Source organism: Perca fluviatilis, chromosome 5, assembly GCF_010015445.1.
Source record: "Perca fluviatilis chromosome 5, GENO_Pfluv_1.0, whole genome shotgun sequence".
Classification (NCBI taxonomy): Eukaryota; Metazoa; Chordata; class Actinopteri; order Perciformes; family Percidae; genus Perca; species Perca fluviatilis.
Window position 1 is genome coordinate 21,160,850 of NC_053116.1, and position 18,866 is coordinate 21,179,715.

The window sequence follows — 18,866 nt, forward strand, 5'->3', positions numbered from 1 at the left end:
AAGCAGGTGATTTCCAAAAATCACCAACTTTTGTTCTATGCTAGTTCTGCATTTATTTGATAATGTGTAAAATCAGTGTACATTTCTAGTAACAATAAGTTATCATAAAATTCTAAATCCTGTAAGGGACGTCAGTTGTTGAGATACATTAGTTACAGCCTTTGTGAAAGCAATTGTAGTTGTATTAATATTTGTCTCAAATTCTTTTGAACTCTTAATTCATATCTGACCTTTGTTCCAGGTGCCCCAACCTGCAGATGCCCAAAGGGCTTCACAGGGCCCAACTGTAACCGCCACACTTGTCAGGACTACTGCCTGAACGGAGGCAACTGCTCGGTCAACATGGGCAACCAGCCAACCTGCAGCTGCCCGCCAGAGTACCGGGGAGACCAGTGCCAGTACAGTAAGTTGCAGCATTGTCAGATGTTGCTACATTGTTAATTGACAAAAAATGACATCCGTAAAAAAAAATATATATATATATATATATATGCATAAGCATAACGGGGAAGAAAAAAAGCCCCAATACTACCACAATCCTATGGAACAACGTCTACATCTATGACACTTCTCACACGTCTTCCTTCTTGTCCTCAGCTAATTGTGAAGGGTTCTGTCACAACGGTGGAACCTGCTTACAAACCTCCAACGGCACCAAACTCTGTCTGTGCACCACTCAGTACATTGGACACCAGTGTGAGCTGGACAAATGTCTATTCTGCGGAACGGGCAAGTGTTTGACTGCATCCTCAGGCGAGGTTTCCTGCAGGTAGGTACACTGTGGACAAGGTGGACTCTACACAAAATAAATTGAACTTAGATTTGTAAATATTCATTTAATATAATATATGCACATCACATATCTTATCTTACATTGATTTATAGCACCCGTATTTGATTTGATTGACATTAATGCTGCTATATCAGGACTCTGATGGGATATTATTGAGCAACATAATTATTTATTTGTGTGTGTGTGTGTGTGTGTGTGTGTGTGTGTGTGTGTGTGTGTGTGTGTGTGTGTGTGTGTGTGTGTGTGTGTGTGTGTGTGTGTGTGTGTGTGTGTGTGTGTGTGTGTGTGTGTGTGTGTGTGTGTGTGTGTGTAGCTGTCCCAATGGTCAGACCCAACCCAGCTGCTATTCCTGTTTGAACTACTGCTCAAATGGACAATGTTCAGTTGACACTCGTACCCTGCTGCCTCAGTGCAAGTAAGATATGACACCCAATCCTCCCACATTACTACACTGTCTGTCTTTTTCTGTCTTTCAACTCGCCTACACAGGTTTCATGCCAATTCCCTTTAATTCCCATATACAGCGTACAGATCAGTCCACAGTGTGTAAATGGACTACACTGCTCTCACTCTCTGCACTCACTGACTCTTTTAAGAACAATTATTAATTGTTTGCATATGCATTTTCTGATATTCAATTGTAAATTAATTATTTTAATATTCCAGGTTATAATTTGCAGAAGTTATTTATTAGTTTGTATAAATGTTTTAGGAAAAGTGGAAGTAGAAGATATCCTGTTATATCTTTTAGCCTCATGTGACTGAATGGATTAATATGTGTTTATTGCTAAAAAGCCATCAGACTCTGCTCCTTATCCTGACTATAATGTTATCTATGATACAGATTAAAAGCAGAAATAACAAGTTCCAGGTCTTTCTCACACACACACACACACACACACACACACACACACACACACACACACACACACACACACACACACACACACACACACACACACACACTGTAACTCTGTCTTATTGTGTGTCCAGGTGTCCTGTAGAATGGAGGGGATACAGATGTGAAATTGCAGCAGCTTCTATGGATTCTTCTGCTTCCAGTGGAAGTAAGTCACACCTCTCAGAGAGTCTTGTTAGCAATACATGTACTTTGGTCCTATTTGCTCACGTTATTTGCTCACTCCCAGGTACTGCCTCCGTCGTCATCCCAGTACTTCTGCTGCTGTTACTGGCACTGCTGGTGGTTGGTGCCATCTTGTGGTACAAGCGGAGAATGCGCGGGTGAGTACTCGTTTAAGAGACTTTAGATTCAAACTCCCATTTTTCACCTGTTCCTCACACACTATCTTATCTTTTGATAACCATCTATTTCCTGTCTCCCAGGTCTCTATGGCCGGGCAAATCTCGTTCTCAGTGCTCGCGGTAACTTATAGGGTTACATAATTCACCTGTTGACCCACAAATCCTGTCCCCTCCCTTCCCTAGTATCCCGTCAGATTGGCCATGCTGTTTGTCAATCCATTTGTCCACTTTGTTGTTCATTGTAGAAATCTTGTCCCTGCCTGCCATCTCCTGTTTGCCACCCACTGGGTTTCCCACCCAGCAACAGTGTATTTACTCTTATCTGAAGTAGCTTTGCTGGTTATGTACAAGCAATTTAACTGTTTCGTCCTTCCTGCGTATCCATACCATCCCTTGTTTACATGTGTAAATGTTAGGCTTACAATATGTGCTTGCATAGTAAAATATACAACTGTGCATCTATGAAAAATGTTTATGTGCTTGCAAACAGCCGAATATTTGCAATGTGAAATTCCAGCATTCACATGCTGCAGTATATTCTCTGGGTTTGATCAAATGACCTTTTGTCAAAAGCTCGTTTGATAACCTTTAATAAATGTTGTCGTGATTTTGTGAATGGTATGTTGCTGTTGCTGAGTCAGTACCTGGTTTGATACTTTTCAAGCCAATGTGATTGTTTAATTTAAGGTTTATCCCAAAAAAAAAAATATTTTTAATTTCTTAGAAGTTAATCAGTTTGTTTATCTTTGTCTCTCTGCAGTGCAAAGGGCTTCCAGCACCACCGAATGACAAATGGAGCTATGAATGTTGAGATCGGGAACCCAGCTTATAAAATCTATGAAGGAGATCCTGACGATGATGCTGGGGAGCTCCTGGATTCGGACTTTGCTTTGGACCCAGACAAGGTAACACAGCTAAAAGCACCCTTATATAAATGGTCTGTTCACAGAAAACATATCTTCTCACTTCTTACTCCTAGTGGTAAATAGCCATGCAGATAGTTTGAGTATTATGTTACTAAATTAGAACATTTCTGTGTGTGGAATTTCATTTTTGGTAAAAAGTAGTTCCAATGAAAACTGTTCTGAGAGAGGCCTTTGAATTATACATTGTTTTGGAAAGACACACTCAGTGCTTTGACCCCTGTTGATCTTGGGGTGGTAGCAGAAATATTGGACTCAAATATGTCAAACCTGGGCTAGTAAGACCTGTTACTACCCCTGCTTGGGTGGAGGTAACAAAGTAGAAAAAAAGTTAGGTGAACCAAATTGAAGTTTATTAAGCAAAGTAATTAATGAAGAACAAAGTGGTGTGGGGAGGCTCTGCTCCTGCTGAGTCTGCTGGCTGAGGAAGGTGGAGGAAGGGTCTTTTGAAGTCTTGTTAGGTGCCACTGATTGATCAGGAGCAATTGATTGGATGGACTTACTGAAACAAAGAACCAGAGCAGACAGACATACTATACGACATAATAAACACTATTGGACACATCAAGTCAAGTAAACAGGCAAAACTATCCACAAGGCTTCTAGTGGTAAGAGGGAAAATGTCTGGTGGTTATTTGGGTGAAATGGAAAAATCTTTTTTTGTAATTTGAATGACCTTTTCAAGCACAAAATACAGTGAATGCTGCTTTCACATATAAATAATATCTGCCGGTCTTGTGTCCTTTGAGTCACCTTGTAATTTTCTTTGCTCTGCAGCCCACCAACTTCACCAACCCAGTGTATGCCACCCTGTACATGGGTGCCCACAACAGCCGCAACTCTCTGGCCAGCACAGATGAAAAGAAGGAGCTTCTCTCCCAGGGCGACGAGGACATGAGTGACCCGCTGGCGTAGAGCTTGGCATGAATTGAACTCTGCCAACTTTGCCCTGCCCAATCCAGTGCTGAGCTCTCATCTTATGCCTTTACCAACTGAAAAGAAAAGCAACAAAAAAAAAGCAAGCAAGAACACTGTATAAAATGTATAAAATGAAGGACTACTTTTTTAAGTGATTGCAGTATTATATTTTGTTCTTTGACAAAAAAAATCCTCTGGTGACGAAAAGGAACCATTTTATAGACAGTTATTCAGTTCTTCTTTTAAATTTTGCTCACCTCCCCCTCATAATTCTCCCTTCCCGCTCATGCATATAGCCACTACCTCTGTGCAAATGTAAAAGATAGAGGCATACAAATGGCAGTGGAACAATTTTTATTTTTTATTTTTGTATGAATTGTATAGGGGAGGGAAAAAAAGAATATTGTTCCATCCTAGAAAACGTTGCCAAGTCTTTGTTGTTCATGAAAGAGAGGAGAAGTGTCAGTGCTCACTACGAATGCTTCCTGGATGCTGGTTCAGCTCAGTCTTTTACATTATGTGTATGCTTGCTGCTGGAGGTCTAAAGGGAGACTGAGGCTGGCAGAGTACACATGGAGGACTCTGCATTTGTTCTGTTGTCTCAAAGAACTACATTCAAGTGATTGTCTTTTACCTCCTTGCATAGAACTAAAGTTATATATATATATTTGCATATATATAAACCTATTAACAACAAGTGTCTTGAAAATATACCCAGGAATACAAACATCCGTAACAAATATCAGTCTGTACTTTTTACTTTTTTTTTAAGTCATTGTATTATTGACATACTTTGTGTCAGCAATGAATGAGTCAATGGCAGTGTGCGAGTGTGCTGGATGAAGATGATTGTAACAAAGTCCACATTCCGGGATGAAAAGTCTGGGATGGATGATATCTGTGGCCTTGGTTTAGCCTACTGCAGGACACTCTGGACAGGAGTCGGATTTTGCTCTGAAACCGTTCTAGAAAGTTGTATTTAGGAGTGATGACAAGCTTCTTTGAATTTTCCGGTCATCACTTAAAAACAATCTGCGGTGAATATTTAGCTGAGAATCGTTGCATTTGGCTTTTGTTCTTTGTCTTTTGATTGTAAATGTCCTTTCAGGAAAGTCTGGGGAGACTTTTGTGCGAGATCAAGGTTTTTTTTTTGTCTTATTTTCTTTAATTGATTGTATGTAATTACATGGACGTATAATTTAGATTAATGCTCATTGTTAAGTGCATTCCCAGGAAGGGGACTGATGAGCTTCCTGATAAGCATTCATTCCTTTGTTAATTTCTTTGCCTTGCTGCTAATGCTAACCATCTGTGTCAGTCAAACAGTTTTTTAGTCTAAAAAGTGTTGCTCTCTCTGTGTCTCACCACTCACCACGCTGCTTTTAACTGAGCTTATCAGCCATAACTGCCATATCACTCTGCATGGTGCTCTCACACACCCATCCTAGAGGGAAACTCTGGCTTTGCCCCTCACTTGTTAACAGTATTCATCACTTTTTTTTACATCCTGCTCTGTTAGATTATTACCTGACCATGTAAATTAGAACAGTCATTTTTCAGTTGGAGAATTTCTTTTGTTGGCAAAAACCCACATGGATATTTGTGATTCTGATTGTTTTATGATTCTATTTCTTTTTGATATACAAAATTAAATGGATTTTTATAGTAGAAGTGTACAGTGGCTCTGTCCGTCATTTGGAGAGATGAGAGGGAAAGCAATCACTTATTATTTCTGGCTGGAGTACATCAGAAGTAAACATCAAGTATCCTTTAAAAAAAGAAATAAAACATGTAGTAATCACTTGTTTTGAAATTTGTTTCATCAAAGAAAGATCAGCCTTTGTTTTCATACTTGCATAATTCATCTTATTTATTAAACCGGAAGTGTCATCTTCCAGTCAATGGACAATATCATGGATCATTTCTTCTAAAAAGTAAATTTCTTGATTTAAATGTACATTAATATTAATATCCACGGAAAGAATAGTGTCTCATACAATGTTGAGCCAAATTAAGTAGTGTAAAGATGTATCAGCCCCTTTTGTGCCAATGTCATGTAAGTTTCAATAGCTGTTAGGAGGAAACACATTGTCTCTATTTAAACAGAGAAGATAAAAAAGCTTAAACCATAAGACCTCATAGGAATGGAAACATCCTTCAATCCATCACCACTTCTATAGCAGGTTAACGTAATTTGGGCCCTTAAACAGCAGTCCATGTGGAATCTTCTTCATACATTTGTCACTTCCAAAATGTCACTTAAAATGTGCGGGAAGTGTTGTCAAGGCGTATAACATTCAGTTTTTAAGAACTACTTGGACAAGGCACAAAGAAATGTCAATCGTGAGCTCAAAGACACTGATGTACTAGAGAGGTAAATAAAAAGAGTAATCTTAAAATCATTATTCCCCTGGCCTTCTAGCTGTAAGATTTTAAAGCTTGAAATTTCAACCTCTGCATATTGTCAGTATTATAAGACTGATGTTATAGAACAAGGCAATACAAAATACAATATTTTACAAATGAAAGATGTAAAACAAATTATGGCTGACTCGTGACAAATAACACTGTTTACACATAAAAAGGCACTTTTTAAGCAAAACAAGAGACATTGGAGAAATTTTGGTTTGGCTAGCTGTCCAAAAGAATCTATGGTCTTTCCTCCCAGATACATGCGACTGAAATCTAAATTATCAATATTAAGTCTTGATTGAATGTGTTCACTTGGCTTAAAGTTAGGAAACCGTCCCCAAATGTCTCATAATAATATTGAAGCTTCTCTGTTATTTGGAGGAAGGTTTTGCAAGTCTCTTCAAGGCAAACATCCCAGCAGCAGAGAAGGCATCTTCCCCTGGCTGGCTCCCAGTCTAAGTCCTGCTACGACTGCATAATCTGAGGAAAATAACGGTCTTGGGGAATAAGATCCACATGCTGGCAGGCGCTTGTTACTGAAAGCAAAGTTCTTCCTGCTTTTTTGGTCCGCCAGTCCTCACCTCACCTTTTTTTTTTTGTCCCAATCTGCTGCTTGCCAGCAACAGGAAAGTTTGCATTTGCAAGAAAACATGGTGTCTGTAATGATGTAAACCATTGTGCTCTGTAATGATGACGTGCTCACTTAAAGTAAAGCCTAATACCCAGCTAAACAAGGGGCCCTGTCCTTCGTCTCTGTGTGATCTGCAGCCTCAGGGTTGAGAGAGACCATCGGGACACAGGGAGGGAGGTTATAGTGGGGAGAGGAGTATAAGTGACCAATAAGTGGTTTAGGGTCTCTTCCAACCGCTCCGGATCAACGCGTCAGCTCGCAGGAAAGGCTGGTTTCGGAGATCTGTGAGTAGGCATGGAGAGAGGGGTGAGAGACAGGGGGGCACACATGTTAGAGGACCCAGAGGTCAATCTGCAAACTTGCTTCTACTATTTCCCTTACTTTTGAAGTGCTAAGAGTGTGTTTAAGCCACGAATGTAGAGGACATACACTCAGTTGCAAGTTTATCAGCTACACGTAATTACGTGACGTGTTTCTATTATTTTGCCCTCCCCTCATTTATATGAATGAGGGTAGACTAAACAGAAACACCTCTCATGCAAAACAGTTCACAACAAACATCCTCCAACATTATCAAACAGTTGAATCAACAAAAACTGAACATAATAAATCTCAGCAGTTATTTCTGGACTGTTGCATTAGTTTAAGCTACGTGTACCTAATAAACTGGCAACTGAGTGTATATTTGTATATTTCATTCAAACAATTGTAAAAACTCTGCAAAACGTCTGCAGGTAAACTTTGTTTACTGAGTATTAGAAATATAAAATTAGCAAATAAGTGCATAAACAATTCAGACTGAATGACACATTCCCATAACCTTGCATTTCAACTTGTAGAAGTGATACACAAACAGTGAAATTCAAGGCTTTGGGAATGCAGTTATGGCAACTTTGTAAAACTAATAATGCAGCAGTAAAAGTAAAAGTAGCCATCATTATTACAGTTACAGTACAATGGTCAACAAGCTCTTCAAATTGTTGAGCAAAAATCAAGCTGGCTGTGTCTAAAGTAACAGAAAACCTTTCATCTCTGTAAAAATAATTTTAATACAGCTGACAGTGTTCATGTTAATCTGACTGTGTGTGTGTGTGTGTGTGTGTGTGTTTTCTAGAGCCTGTTGACCAAACAGCTGTTCAGCACAGTGCAAATGACAGTTAGCATAGACAAAACATGGCGGACGTTGTTGACAGGTGAGAGGTAAATAAACACTGGACAACATGCAACACATAATAGGAGGGGGTGAGGATGATGATGATGATGATCATAAAGGTAATTTAGACTGAACAATGATGTTCTTAAAATATATCAAAGGCTTCCTTTCTGAGGCAAAGACTTGATGGAAAGTTTAAGAATTGAATTCATGTTTTAATGGCTGTTGTTGGGGCAAGTGATATTGTATTACTGTAACTCGCTTCTTAAGTCATCTTCAATACTCTTGTTTACTAACTATTGTGTTGTAAAGCAAATCTCAGTGCTGTGAAGCCTTTTTATGCATCCAAAGCACTAGCTGAAGCAGCTGACATCACTATAGCAGCACACAGGAGCCGGAGGGCCAAGCAGGCCGGGTTTCAGCCAGGCTACCTTCCTTACCCTCTCTTAGGAGTGGGAAATACTGTCATTAATCTTCTTTTCAGCTGGAGGGGGTAGAATGAACAGTGGTGGTTGAGGAAAGAAGAGGCACATGTTAGCCGGAAACCAACACCAAACAAGTTAGTTTCATGGAACAAGGCATCGTTGATAAAACCAGTCAACTAGCCAAACCTCTTTTCTGTATGACTGTTGAATTCAGCTTCATGAAAGAAATATGCCATAATAATGCACAGCCTTGTGACATGCAGCTCACTTAAAAATGTAATCACAGTCATGGCTGATTGTACTCTGAGTATATCAACATATTTCCAAACACACAAAAATATGTTGACACGCTGTACAACTTTTTTTCCCATGGAGATCTGCATCAGACAAAGAGGTTTGGCTGACTCCAATCACCAGACGCCTGATAGAAGTCCTCTGAAGTAGAACACAAACAACCAAATAACAGCCCAAGTTAGTTCACAGTAGTTGTAGTGGTGAGGTTGGGGTTGAGTGGGAGATGGGGATCATGCTGCATGCACAGTGGGGTCAGGAGGCGTACGAGAGACACCTGGACAACCTTGGCATTAGGGGGGGGGGAGGGCTAGCAGTTGGCGTCGTCACAGATGTTGGCTTCACAGAAGAACCGTGAGCCACGTTTAGCAGTGCGGGCTGTGAAGGGCACGCTCTTCAGTACTGGGGGAGGAGGGTGAGGAAGAGAAAACATGTCACACCTGAGACACTGCCCTTCGGGGAGGGAGGAGGGGGGAGGAGACCACCTTCAAATTTCTTTCAGAAGACTGTAATAATCCTGTGCTATCCCCCATTTTGCATTTTTTAAGCAGTATACAGCACACATAATTTAATAAATGGTTAATAACTCAGTATAATGTAGTTGTAAGCAGACATAAGTGCAGGCTGCTGTATAAACAAAATGGTACTAAAACAGCTATATAAAATGATATGAAATATGTAGTCATAGAAGTTATAATTGCTGACAAATACTACACATTAACATGTAAAATGTCCTTATATCTACATACAACTACATTATAGTGTGTTATAAACCATAACTGTCTGAATACTGCTTAAATGTTGTTAAATAAGGGGACTAGAAGTAAAGCGTTATCAGATTAGGATGCACTGAGCATATCTTGGTAAGGCCTCAATTGCATAATAAGCTGTTAACAGCTCTGATAGTAATATTATTAACATTACTTAAAATGACATGAATGCAACATTTTTATTATTTACATTTTAAGCACTGATTAATCAACGTGACAAAAACATTGGTTAGCTTATGTGCTATCCTGAGGCTGGAGATACTGATTTTTCTGTCATTAAAGCCTTATATGTGGGATTTTAAAATGTCTGAATTTGGCACCTCATATTGGGAGATTCAAGAGAGACTTGCATAATCCCCAACCACTTTTTTTCACCATCTTATTTTTCTACAAACAAAAACCTCCATCATAATACTTTGAAAAATGCTATAATCACATAAAAGAATCTACACATAGTGTTAAAAAGGATCCTGTAAATAAAGATCCTGTATACTAAATTTTATGTACACTTGGAATCAAACTGCCTATCTGTATGACTATCTACATATTGCGGCTCAACAGCTTTAGTGTAGTACATTTCTAACTAGACAGCGCATCATGGAATAATAACTAGAGGCTGCTATGTGCTGTGCTCCAGATGTGGTGGTGTCTGGACTACGTAGCACAAGGTGCACTTTAAAGGAGCTGAGCAGTGAATGACCACAGTCATCCTCCACTTGGGACGACCAGGGCTTCTGGCACCCACATGGGGTCTTTTTGGGGTGCTGTCTGGCCCACCTGTGATGATGTCCTCAATAGTGCCATCCTTGCCCTCGTACATGGGCCGGTGGTCTTTGGCTTGCCGCTTGCGTAGCTCTGCGATCAGCTCCTCCTGCTGCTGCCTCTTCTTTTGGGCCTGGACCTAAACCAGCGGAGAGGATATTTGTACTGTTCACTCTGCCGTTTTGACATGCCACAAAGCTTTATTTAGCACTGTGTAAACATCTGATTCGGTTTCATTCAGCTCAGTTGCATGTGCTTTGACTGTACCTTGGGGTCATGCTGTTTAGCCTCCTGAGCCAGTAACTTTTCTCTCATTGCTTCCTCCTGCTTTTTCCTTTGTTCGTTTTCTTCCATTGCATCCTGTTGAGAAGAGAAAAACGTGACCAGTTTGCGACAAGTCAAGACACTTGTGTGGCCCTCTAAGGATAGAGAACATAAACAGGACACACACACACACACACACACACACACACACACACACACACACATATACACATACACATACACATACACACACACACACACACACACACACACACACACACACACACACACAAACACAAACACACACACTTTGATGAATATAAAACATACATAAGAAATGTATGATTTCTCTTTCTGCCTCTGCTTTTTGACCTTTCAAACACACACAACTACTTTAAACATACACTGAATGTGCTTTAAAGCAATAGATTGACATCTTGGGAAATACACATATTCACTTTATTGCTGAGAGTTAGATGAGAAGATTGATATTTCATATGTATACGCTAAATATGAAGACAGCAGACATTTAGCTTAGCTTATCATAAAGACTGGAAACAACTAGACTTTCCCCTGTTTCCAGTATATGCTAAGCCAAGCGACTGCTGGCTGAAAACATATATTTAAGTGACAGACATGAGTGGTTTCGATCTTCTCATCTAACCCTCTCCAAGAACGCAAGTTAGTTCTGTTGTTTGTTGTTCCCAGGCTAATGTCAGAAAGGTAGTGTTTTTGCAGTCAAGTTTCAATTAATCAGTTCATTATTTTATGTTACTGTTTCAAACCAACTCATCACATTCATCTCCAGGTTTTATGTTTCCTGGACCAACCTGGAGTCGTAACAAGCGAATTTCCCAAATGTTGAACTATAACTTTAAGTCACTCATACGCCCTCAGACAGACACACACAGAAATCCTTGTGTTGCACATTTCCTTAAGCAGATCCTATAAATCCAGGCTGAGAACAATCTCAGGAAGTGTGCAGTGCGGTGGTGCAGGGCGAGGCTGTCCGGGGGTAAAGGGGATGAGAGAAGAGGGGGGACCAGTCTAAACACCACAGCTGCAGCCCTGGAGTCAGACCCAGCTGGCCTTTCCTGTTATTTGGCCTCGGACTATACGCCACGTCCTGTGGTACAGAGGCAGCCAAAGCTCTGCCCTGCTCCTCTTCTCTCACTGAGACTGACAACATCCAAGTCTGAAACCAGGGAACTTCCCATTTGATCAGGAGGGAAAGCTTCACCCTGTCAGTACAGAAGTGAAGAAAAATACAAAGATTGCTTGGTGTCCTCACCTTGTAGGCCTTGATAAAGCGCACAAACACGGGGAAGAACACCGAGGGCGGAGTCGTCTTGGCACTCTCTCCGAAGTAGTTCACCACATTGTTAAAGGCTTCCTAGAATCGGGAAGGACAGTGCCAGAGTAGAAGCAATGTATGTAACCACTGTTGAGTCATGATTGGATGTGTGTTAGAGGTCAGTGAGCTGCTTCTAGGTTAGAGGTTTTCCTCATGTTTATTTTCATTTCTTTTTCCTTTGAGGTTAGGAGGTGAGGACAGTGTTGGATACCTCTGCTGTCTTGGCGTCCTTCTGCAGCTTGTCCAGCTGTGTGTCACTGGTCTGGACGAAGCCTTTCAGGACCGAATGGTCATGGAGACTGCACTCTCTCCGTATCAAGTCCATGCCTTTCCCTAGCTCTCGAACATCCAGCAGCACATTTTCCAGAGATACTTTTGCACACAGTCAATAGGAAATATGTTTTATTTAGAGCAATACAACATTATAGAACTGTTCTTATTTAACTGAACATAACTGACATTTCTATTAACATATCTGCATAATGCTTTGTCTGAACTCACCTGCTGCAGCTTTTTCCACAAAGTGCAGTTCATTGTAGAAGTTGGCCAGTTCAGGGTACTTCTCTTTCAAAATGAGAGCTATGTAATGGAGCAACGTCATCTTCCTGTCTGTAGACTTAGTGTCCAGCAGCTGTGTAACAATAGGAATGAATGACAATATCAACAAAAGCACTGCACAAATGAACTGTGTGGCATATTTTTGTGCTGATATTTGTATATGGCGATTAACTGAGCACGAAATTCTACTACGTAATACTCACAAGATCAAGACTTTGTAATTTGAAGCCATAAACGCAGCCTCGCTTGCTGCTATTCATGTAGTTTCCCAAAGCTAGGATGATCTACAAGTAAACCAGAAAAATACTGTAAATGAAAATGCATAAGCAATACACTGCTGATATAAAATCACCGGTTAAAAAAACACTTCTTACCTCGAGCACTCTTTTCAACTTTGGTGCGGATTTCACTGAGCCAGAAGCAGCAATGACTGCATTGAGCTGTGGTGTAAGCATGTTGATGTTGTCAGAAAAGTTCCCAACAAAGGTAATGATGTTCATTCTCTGTGTGAGCCTCTCAATCTTGCTGAAAAACAACATGAAGCGATCTTCCTCAGCTAGCTGGTCCAGTGGACGCCGCTCACGCTCATACTGACGCATCACCTTCACCTCCCCCTCCGTAGGCAAGAAACGCATCAGGCACTCCACAAAGTCGACGGGTAAGGCCTTGAGGTCAAATCTGAATAAACATAACATATATTAGTAATTTTTTCTCTCTTGTCTATGGTTCAAAAAGTATTTCAAGTCCAGGAAAAAATGCATACTTCTCTATTGCTTTGCAGATCTCTTCTGTAGTCTTGTTCGCCTTTCGCAGTGTGATGGCTAAGTTCTTGGAGCGATTGGCGTCCAAAAGAGTGACTTTGTTTACCGTCTTCTGGGCTACTTTGCTCTTTGTGCAGGAAAGATCCACAACTGGACCCTGGGATCTGGTCTTAAACAGCTCCTCAAACCTCTCCAGATCCAGCTCCTGCACACAAGTGACAGTTTACTTACATGTTCTGAACTTATATTAAAGGTCAATCAGCTTCTTACTACGAGCCATGAGCTTCTACATGAACACACTATTTTCTGCCAAAGTTAGTTGTGGTTTTGGTCATTTCACATGAGAGATATCTGCAGTTTTGTTTTCCTCTGTGCTCTTCTCACTGGTCTGGAGTGGCGGGGCAAAGTTGGAAAAAAGTGATGTCATGTATTTCATGCACCATTCAGGTTTTGGCAAAAACTATTTTAAGCCTTTACTTAAATGGGACAGCTGAAGACATGAAAGGTGAGAGAGAGGGGGAATGACATACAGCAAAGGGCCGCAGGGCGGAGTTGAACCCACGGCCGCTGCGTCATGGAGTAAACCTCTATATATGGGCTACCAGGTGAGCTACCCAGGCACCCAGGTTTTAGTAAATTTACCTGAGATTTGGAGTGTAAATAATAAGTTTATAATACATAAGGATGTTCTTTAAAAAAATTAAATCTTATCTTTGTTGCTTATTAAGTCATAGATATCCAATGTTATTGAAGTTTTCAGGAACTTTTTTAGCAGTTTTATCTGCTTGATTTACCTCGAGCACACGCTCATCATCAATCTCGTTGAAGACTGTGCCGTTGATCTGATTGGGCTTCAAGGCTGTCCAGTTAAACACAGGCAGACGGAACTTGGTCTTGATTGGCTTCTTGATTCTGATAGCTGTACTCGAGAATTAAATACAAATTTATAAAAGTGTTATCATTAGTTCAGTTACCTGCAGTGGAAAAGAAACCAAAGAAGTACACAACAATGATGTAATTTTGCATGGGCTCCTACCTGAGAGACCCACACTCAGGATAACTGATGGAGAAGCGTCTGGCAGAGGTGGAGCGAGAGGAGGTGGAGGTGGTGGGACTGGTGCATTGTGATCTGTAATTAATGTTCAAGAAAATATTAAAACACATTTTACGGGAACACTTGAACAAAAGAGTTTTAGGATTTTATTTTCATTTCATTTATCTGTTTGGTGTAATTTTATCAATTCTACATCATCACTTTGATCTTCTGTGCTTTGTCATCTTTTATTATTCTTTTTATATTGAATTTAATTCATTATAGGCCTGTATTATATTTTTTTGTTTTATGTTCTATGCAGAGCCGTTATCGACACACTGCTAAAGAGAATTTTAATCTTAGTGAAGCCATTTCCTGGTTAAATTAAGTTACAAAAAGAGCTGAAAACTGCTCTAAGAGTTGGTACTGTTTTTTTTGTGCAACAGACTGCCTGCACTCTCACACACAAAGGAAACAACTTGCATTTCCCTTTCCTGTCTGGGGTAGAAACAGTGCTGTGACCCATCACCTGGCTTGGCATGAACGAACAAGGAGGGGAACTGAAAATAGACCTCCTCTGAGGGTCTATAGTCCAACAAAGTCAACTTTCACATATATGTGTCACTGACATAATCACTGTGAGTCATGGTCTATCACCTGAGGCAGAGGGAAGAGGAGGAGGAGGCGGTGGAGGTGGTGGAGGAGGTGGAGGGGCTTCACTGGCTGGTGGTAAACTAGTGTCTGGTCCCCCTGGTTCAGTTAACCCAGCTGTTGAACCCAAAGACAGCTGCTTCATGTCACCCAGTGGAATCCCAAGGCCACTACTCCCAACGCCTCCCCCACCCCCGACACCCAGCGGCTCGATGGCAATGTCTCCATCAGCCTTCTTATGCAAACGGATGGTGCCTTGCTGCTCGAGCTCCAGGAGCCGCCTCTCGATGTTGAAGTGCCTCTGGAAAGCGGCATCCTTCTCCTTGATCACCCTCCTCAGGGTGGTGACTTGGGTGTTGGTCGACTCGTATGTCTCCTGGACGGCCACCGGGGGGTGATAAAGAGCACAACACAATGACTCTACGTGCCAAAGAGACATCCTGTTTCCTGCTGACCTAATTTGCTATCACAGCAATTTAGCTATGTGCGTCTGAAACAGATCTTCACTAACACACAGTGAAGTGAAGTGAAGTGAAGTGAAGCCTTTCTGATGTGAGGCAGGCAAAGCAATATTCATCTTTACAACTGCCGGCTTACCCGTATTGCATGCAGGTCCTTATCTTTCTGAAGGAGCACCTTCTCCAGATCAGCTACTTTCATCATTGTTTCATTCTCAAGCTCCAGCAGCTTCTCCGTCACCTGGGAAAGAAGACGGGGAGAACAACAACAGAGAGATGAGAGGAGGTGAATTCAGGAATTATTCCGCAGCACGGGCATCTTTCCCAGTTCTACTCCCTCCCACTCCCTCCCCTTATACACTGTGCATCATCAATAAGAAATAATATATACCCAGCAGCATGGCACAGCAAGAGCATGACACAGCTTTTAGTTTTGATTTTCGAATTACACATGTTGCACAGGAATTCACAGGGATTCTTCACCCTCATCCTCCCCCATCATTCCTCACCCCCGAGAGCAGAGTTTGTTATGAAATTCCTAGAGTGATGTCAGGGCTGCCCACAACCTTTCTATGAGAAGAAGGTCTTTGCAAAGCAGCGTGGGATACGAAGGCAACTGCCCAGAAAGAATGAGCCAATACGAGAACAATATTAAGCTTGTTTCAGGCACAGTATTCTCCAGCCACTATTCTGAACCACTTGTGAAATGCAAACACAGAGTAGATTTTTTAATCACCACGTACAAACAGCCAAGTTAAGTACACAGCTGGTGAACCACAACAATCTCATAAACGGGCCCAGAGAGCAGTGTTGGTGGTCCAGACTGGGTGGTGCACTTACATGGGACAGGTGCTCCTCCAGTTCCTCTACCTTCTCCAGAGCTGCATTCTTTGTCTCCGCATCTTCCAGCAGACCACCCACGTCAAACACGTTATCCAGGTAGGCCTGGATCTGCACCGACAGCTTGTCACTCTCCGTATGTTTACATTTCTGACGTGAGGGAGAATGAATCAGCATTAGAGATACTCTACACCCACTGTACAAATAGTCTCCGCTTGAGGATATTTATTTGGATTGCCCATTTTTACCACAGCACCCTACCTCCAGGTAATCATCCAGTCCAAGCTTGGTGAATTCATACTGCAGATGGACTCTGAAGTTCATGTCCTCGACTGAGTGGACCACAATGTTGATGAACTGCATGCAAGCAACCTGGACAACAGACACAGACAGATTTAGATCCAAATATATTCAATCGAATGGATGGATGGATGGATGGATAGATAGATAGATAGATACATACATAGCAAAAATCCAAAAGAATACATCCATCCATAATACAAAGCTTATCTTACCATGTAGTCAATGTTTCCCTCTTCACAGCGGAAGTAATCCATCAGTCTCTCAAAGCGTTGCTTCTCCTTACACACCTAAAAATGCAAAAGATGCAGCGATGCAGAGGTTGTTTTTTTTGGAAGGTCAAAATTAGTTATTTTAAAACTCCTTGTCTTATGTTAAAAAATATATCAACTAATCTGGCACACATTGGAGGGGTTGTGGCGTACTGCTACTGACAATCCAAACTAAAAATAGTACTAATTGTGGACCGAATCCTTGATTGCTGTGGTTGAATACCATAGGTGGCCTTCTTGAGATATTCCAAAGACCTGTCACCTTGTTTTAATGTATCTTTTTTTTAAATACCACTACAGAAATCTTGTTTTGACTAGTGGGTTGATTAGCTCTTGCGGTTCTCTGGGGCTTCGAATGCGAGATAATTGTCTAGTTCCGGTGTTTAGATGACTGTGCATGCAGAAACCGAGAGGCTAAGCAAACCTTTGTGGTCCACTGGCTCCCATCAGGGAGTTGATCCTTATCATTGTTCAAGGTTGGCTCACATCTGGTGTCTTAATGAGACTAATGACCTCAGACCACCGTAGGGTTTTGCTTACACCCTCAGTAGACATAAAATCTCCCAGAGTTCCTCCACTTTCATCCCCCTACACTTGCCTTTTTGCCTTCATGCACATCAGGGATGTGGCAGATGGTGTCAATTTAATTAATGTCAGTTAGAGGTTTTAATCCAATCCTCACAGGGTTAGCCATGTATTCCAACCAAATATATACAGTGCCACTTTAGATGATAATAGTTCAAGTTTCATTAAAGAATTGCTTTGGGCACCTCTTTGAAGTTGTCAAATGCTGAGAGGATAATCTCGTGACCTCCTCGGACTAGACAGACGGCAGCCAGCAGCTCAAGGACCAAGGCTTTCGTCCTGGAAGTACAAGTGACACTAGTTAAGACATACCCAGATAAAGTTCAACTGCAAACACTAACGCTCTCAAATTAAAGGTGAAAAAGAACACATATACTATGCTACGCTAACAGAATGTATGTCCTCCAAATTAATGCAAATACACCAACATACAGGAGTTGAATTCTATAATACTAAAGTCTGAAGCAAGGGCAGGTCTTTCTAGCTGTTTACCCTCCTAGCCTTCATTATGAAGTGATCAGCCCTGGCGGTTTACCACTAATCTCCCTTTAGTAAACATTCTTTTAACAACCTGTATATACGCCTCTGATCCCCAACTTCAGAGAGAAGCTGAGCCCCATGGAGAATGAGAGGCATATCATATGAACTGGCTGCAGGGTTTCCCCTATTGTTTGACCCAGCCCTGCGTCTATGGAGAAGGGGGCCTCAGTTCTTACCGTGAGTTCTTATTGTTCAAGCTGAGAGCAATTTCATTGACTGCGTGTGCGTGAGACATGACCATATTGAAGCCATACTGCATGAAGGAGAAAGACAGAAAGAGAGAGAGAGAGAGAGAGAGAGAGAGAGAGAGAGAGAGAGAGAGAGAGAGAGAGAGAGAGAGAGAATGTGGTCAGAAATACCTTAGAATATATCGAGCACTTCACTGCACAGGAAACACATAACCCTCAGGTTTATAACAGATATCTGTGTCTGATTGTGTGTGGTGGTTACCTGATAATTCATGATTGCTCTCAAGCACATGATGCACACATGCACATCATCTTTTTGGCTCACAAGGCGGGAGTTCTTGATGGTTTTGCTGTTGGGAACCGTGCCATAGCTGCAACGGATGGCAGAAGTTAATATCTGGTAGAGCTTCAGTTATCAAACATAGTGCTTTAATTTAAATTTGATGTTTAACCATAGTTTCATTTATTTCTTGAATTTATTTGGTGTTCATATGACTCTTGTTGTAAGTGTGTCACATAGAGAGAAGCAGAGGGAGAAAATTACAGAGAACGAGGTCTGATAGAAAAAACTAGTAAGGCTTTTGTGATTACAGATGCATCATGGGAGATGCTTGGTTTCCTTGTTGCTGTCAACAGACCGTGATCTATGCACACAGACCGCTGTTATGTAACTGTATTGCTCAGTCATCATTGTGCACATAGTAGTATTACTTTTCGTGTG

At 41.3% G+C, this 18,866-nt stretch overlaps 2 protein-coding genes across 8 annotated transcripts in view; one reads left to right on the forward strand and one right to left on the reverse strand.

Annotated features, from left to right (window-relative positions):
• Nucleotides 1–5,568, forward strand: part of lrp1ab (low density lipoprotein receptor-related protein 1Ab) — a 94,711-nt gene extending 89,143 nt beyond the window's left edge. The window contains exons 83-90 of one of the 2 annotated variants that reach the window (XM_039801494.1): nucleotides 242–403; nucleotides 598–769; nucleotides 1,107–1,208; nucleotides 1,787–1,860; nucleotides 1,942–2,035; nucleotides 2,138–2,176; nucleotides 2,817–2,961; nucleotides 3,757–5,568. In XM_039801494.1, the coding sequence (XP_039657428.1) occupies nucleotides 242–403; nucleotides 598–769; nucleotides 1,107–1,208; nucleotides 1,787–1,860; nucleotides 1,942–2,035; nucleotides 2,138–2,176; nucleotides 2,817–2,961; nucleotides 3,757–3,894 (926 nt within the window). In that variant the 3' untranslated portion in view covers nucleotides 3,895–5,568. The remainder of the gene's footprint in view (nucleotides 1–241; nucleotides 404–597; nucleotides 770–1,106; nucleotides 1,209–1,786; nucleotides 1,861–1,941; nucleotides 2,036–2,137; nucleotides 2,177–2,816; nucleotides 2,962–3,756) is intronic. The other variant, XM_039801495.1, reaches the window with a different exon arrangement.
• Nucleotides 5,569–7,054: 1,486 nt separating this feature from the next.
• The window catches only part of fmnl3 (formin-like 3), a 31,140-nt gene continuing 19,328 nt past the window's right edge, over nucleotides 7,055–18,866 (reverse strand). For 2 of the 6 annotated variants that reach the window (XM_039801500.1, XM_039801496.1), the window contains 20 exons: nucleotides 18,408–18,516; nucleotides 18,134–18,210; nucleotides 17,603–17,696; nucleotides 16,776–16,850; nucleotides 16,522–16,632; nucleotides 16,261–16,410; nucleotides 15,560–15,661; nucleotides 14,969–15,338; nucleotides 14,315–14,407; nucleotides 14,073–14,197; nucleotides 13,281–13,483; nucleotides 12,892–13,195; nucleotides 12,721–12,801; nucleotides 12,461–12,590; nucleotides 12,171–12,331; nucleotides 11,897–11,998; nucleotides 10,609–10,701; nucleotides 10,357–10,480; nucleotides 9,096–9,211; nucleotides 7,086–7,222 (listed from right to left, as the gene is read on the reverse strand). In XM_039801500.1, the coding sequence (XP_039657434.1) occupies nucleotides 9,120–9,211; nucleotides 10,357–10,480; nucleotides 10,609–10,701; nucleotides 11,897–11,998; nucleotides 12,171–12,331; nucleotides 12,461–12,590; nucleotides 12,721–12,801; nucleotides 12,892–13,195; nucleotides 13,281–13,483; nucleotides 14,073–14,197; nucleotides 14,315–14,407; nucleotides 14,969–15,338; nucleotides 15,560–15,661; nucleotides 16,261–16,410; nucleotides 16,522–16,632; nucleotides 16,776–16,850; nucleotides 17,603–17,696; nucleotides 18,134–18,210; nucleotides 18,408–18,516 (2,596 nt within the window). In that variant the 3' untranslated portion in view covers nucleotides 7,086–7,222; nucleotides 9,096–9,119. Of the gene's footprint in view, nucleotides 7,223–8,533; nucleotides 9,212–10,356; nucleotides 10,481–10,608; nucleotides 10,702–11,896; nucleotides 11,999–12,170; nucleotides 12,332–12,460; nucleotides 12,591–12,720; nucleotides 12,802–12,891; nucleotides 13,196–13,280; nucleotides 13,484–14,072; nucleotides 14,198–14,314; nucleotides 14,408–14,968; nucleotides 15,339–15,559; nucleotides 15,662–16,260; nucleotides 16,411–16,521; nucleotides 16,633–16,775; nucleotides 16,851–17,602; nucleotides 17,697–18,133; nucleotides 18,211–18,407; nucleotides 18,517–18,866 lie in introns of all 6 variants that reach the window. The other 4 variants (XM_039801499.1, XM_039801497.1, XR_005639338.1 and 1 more) reach the window with 4 other exon arrangements.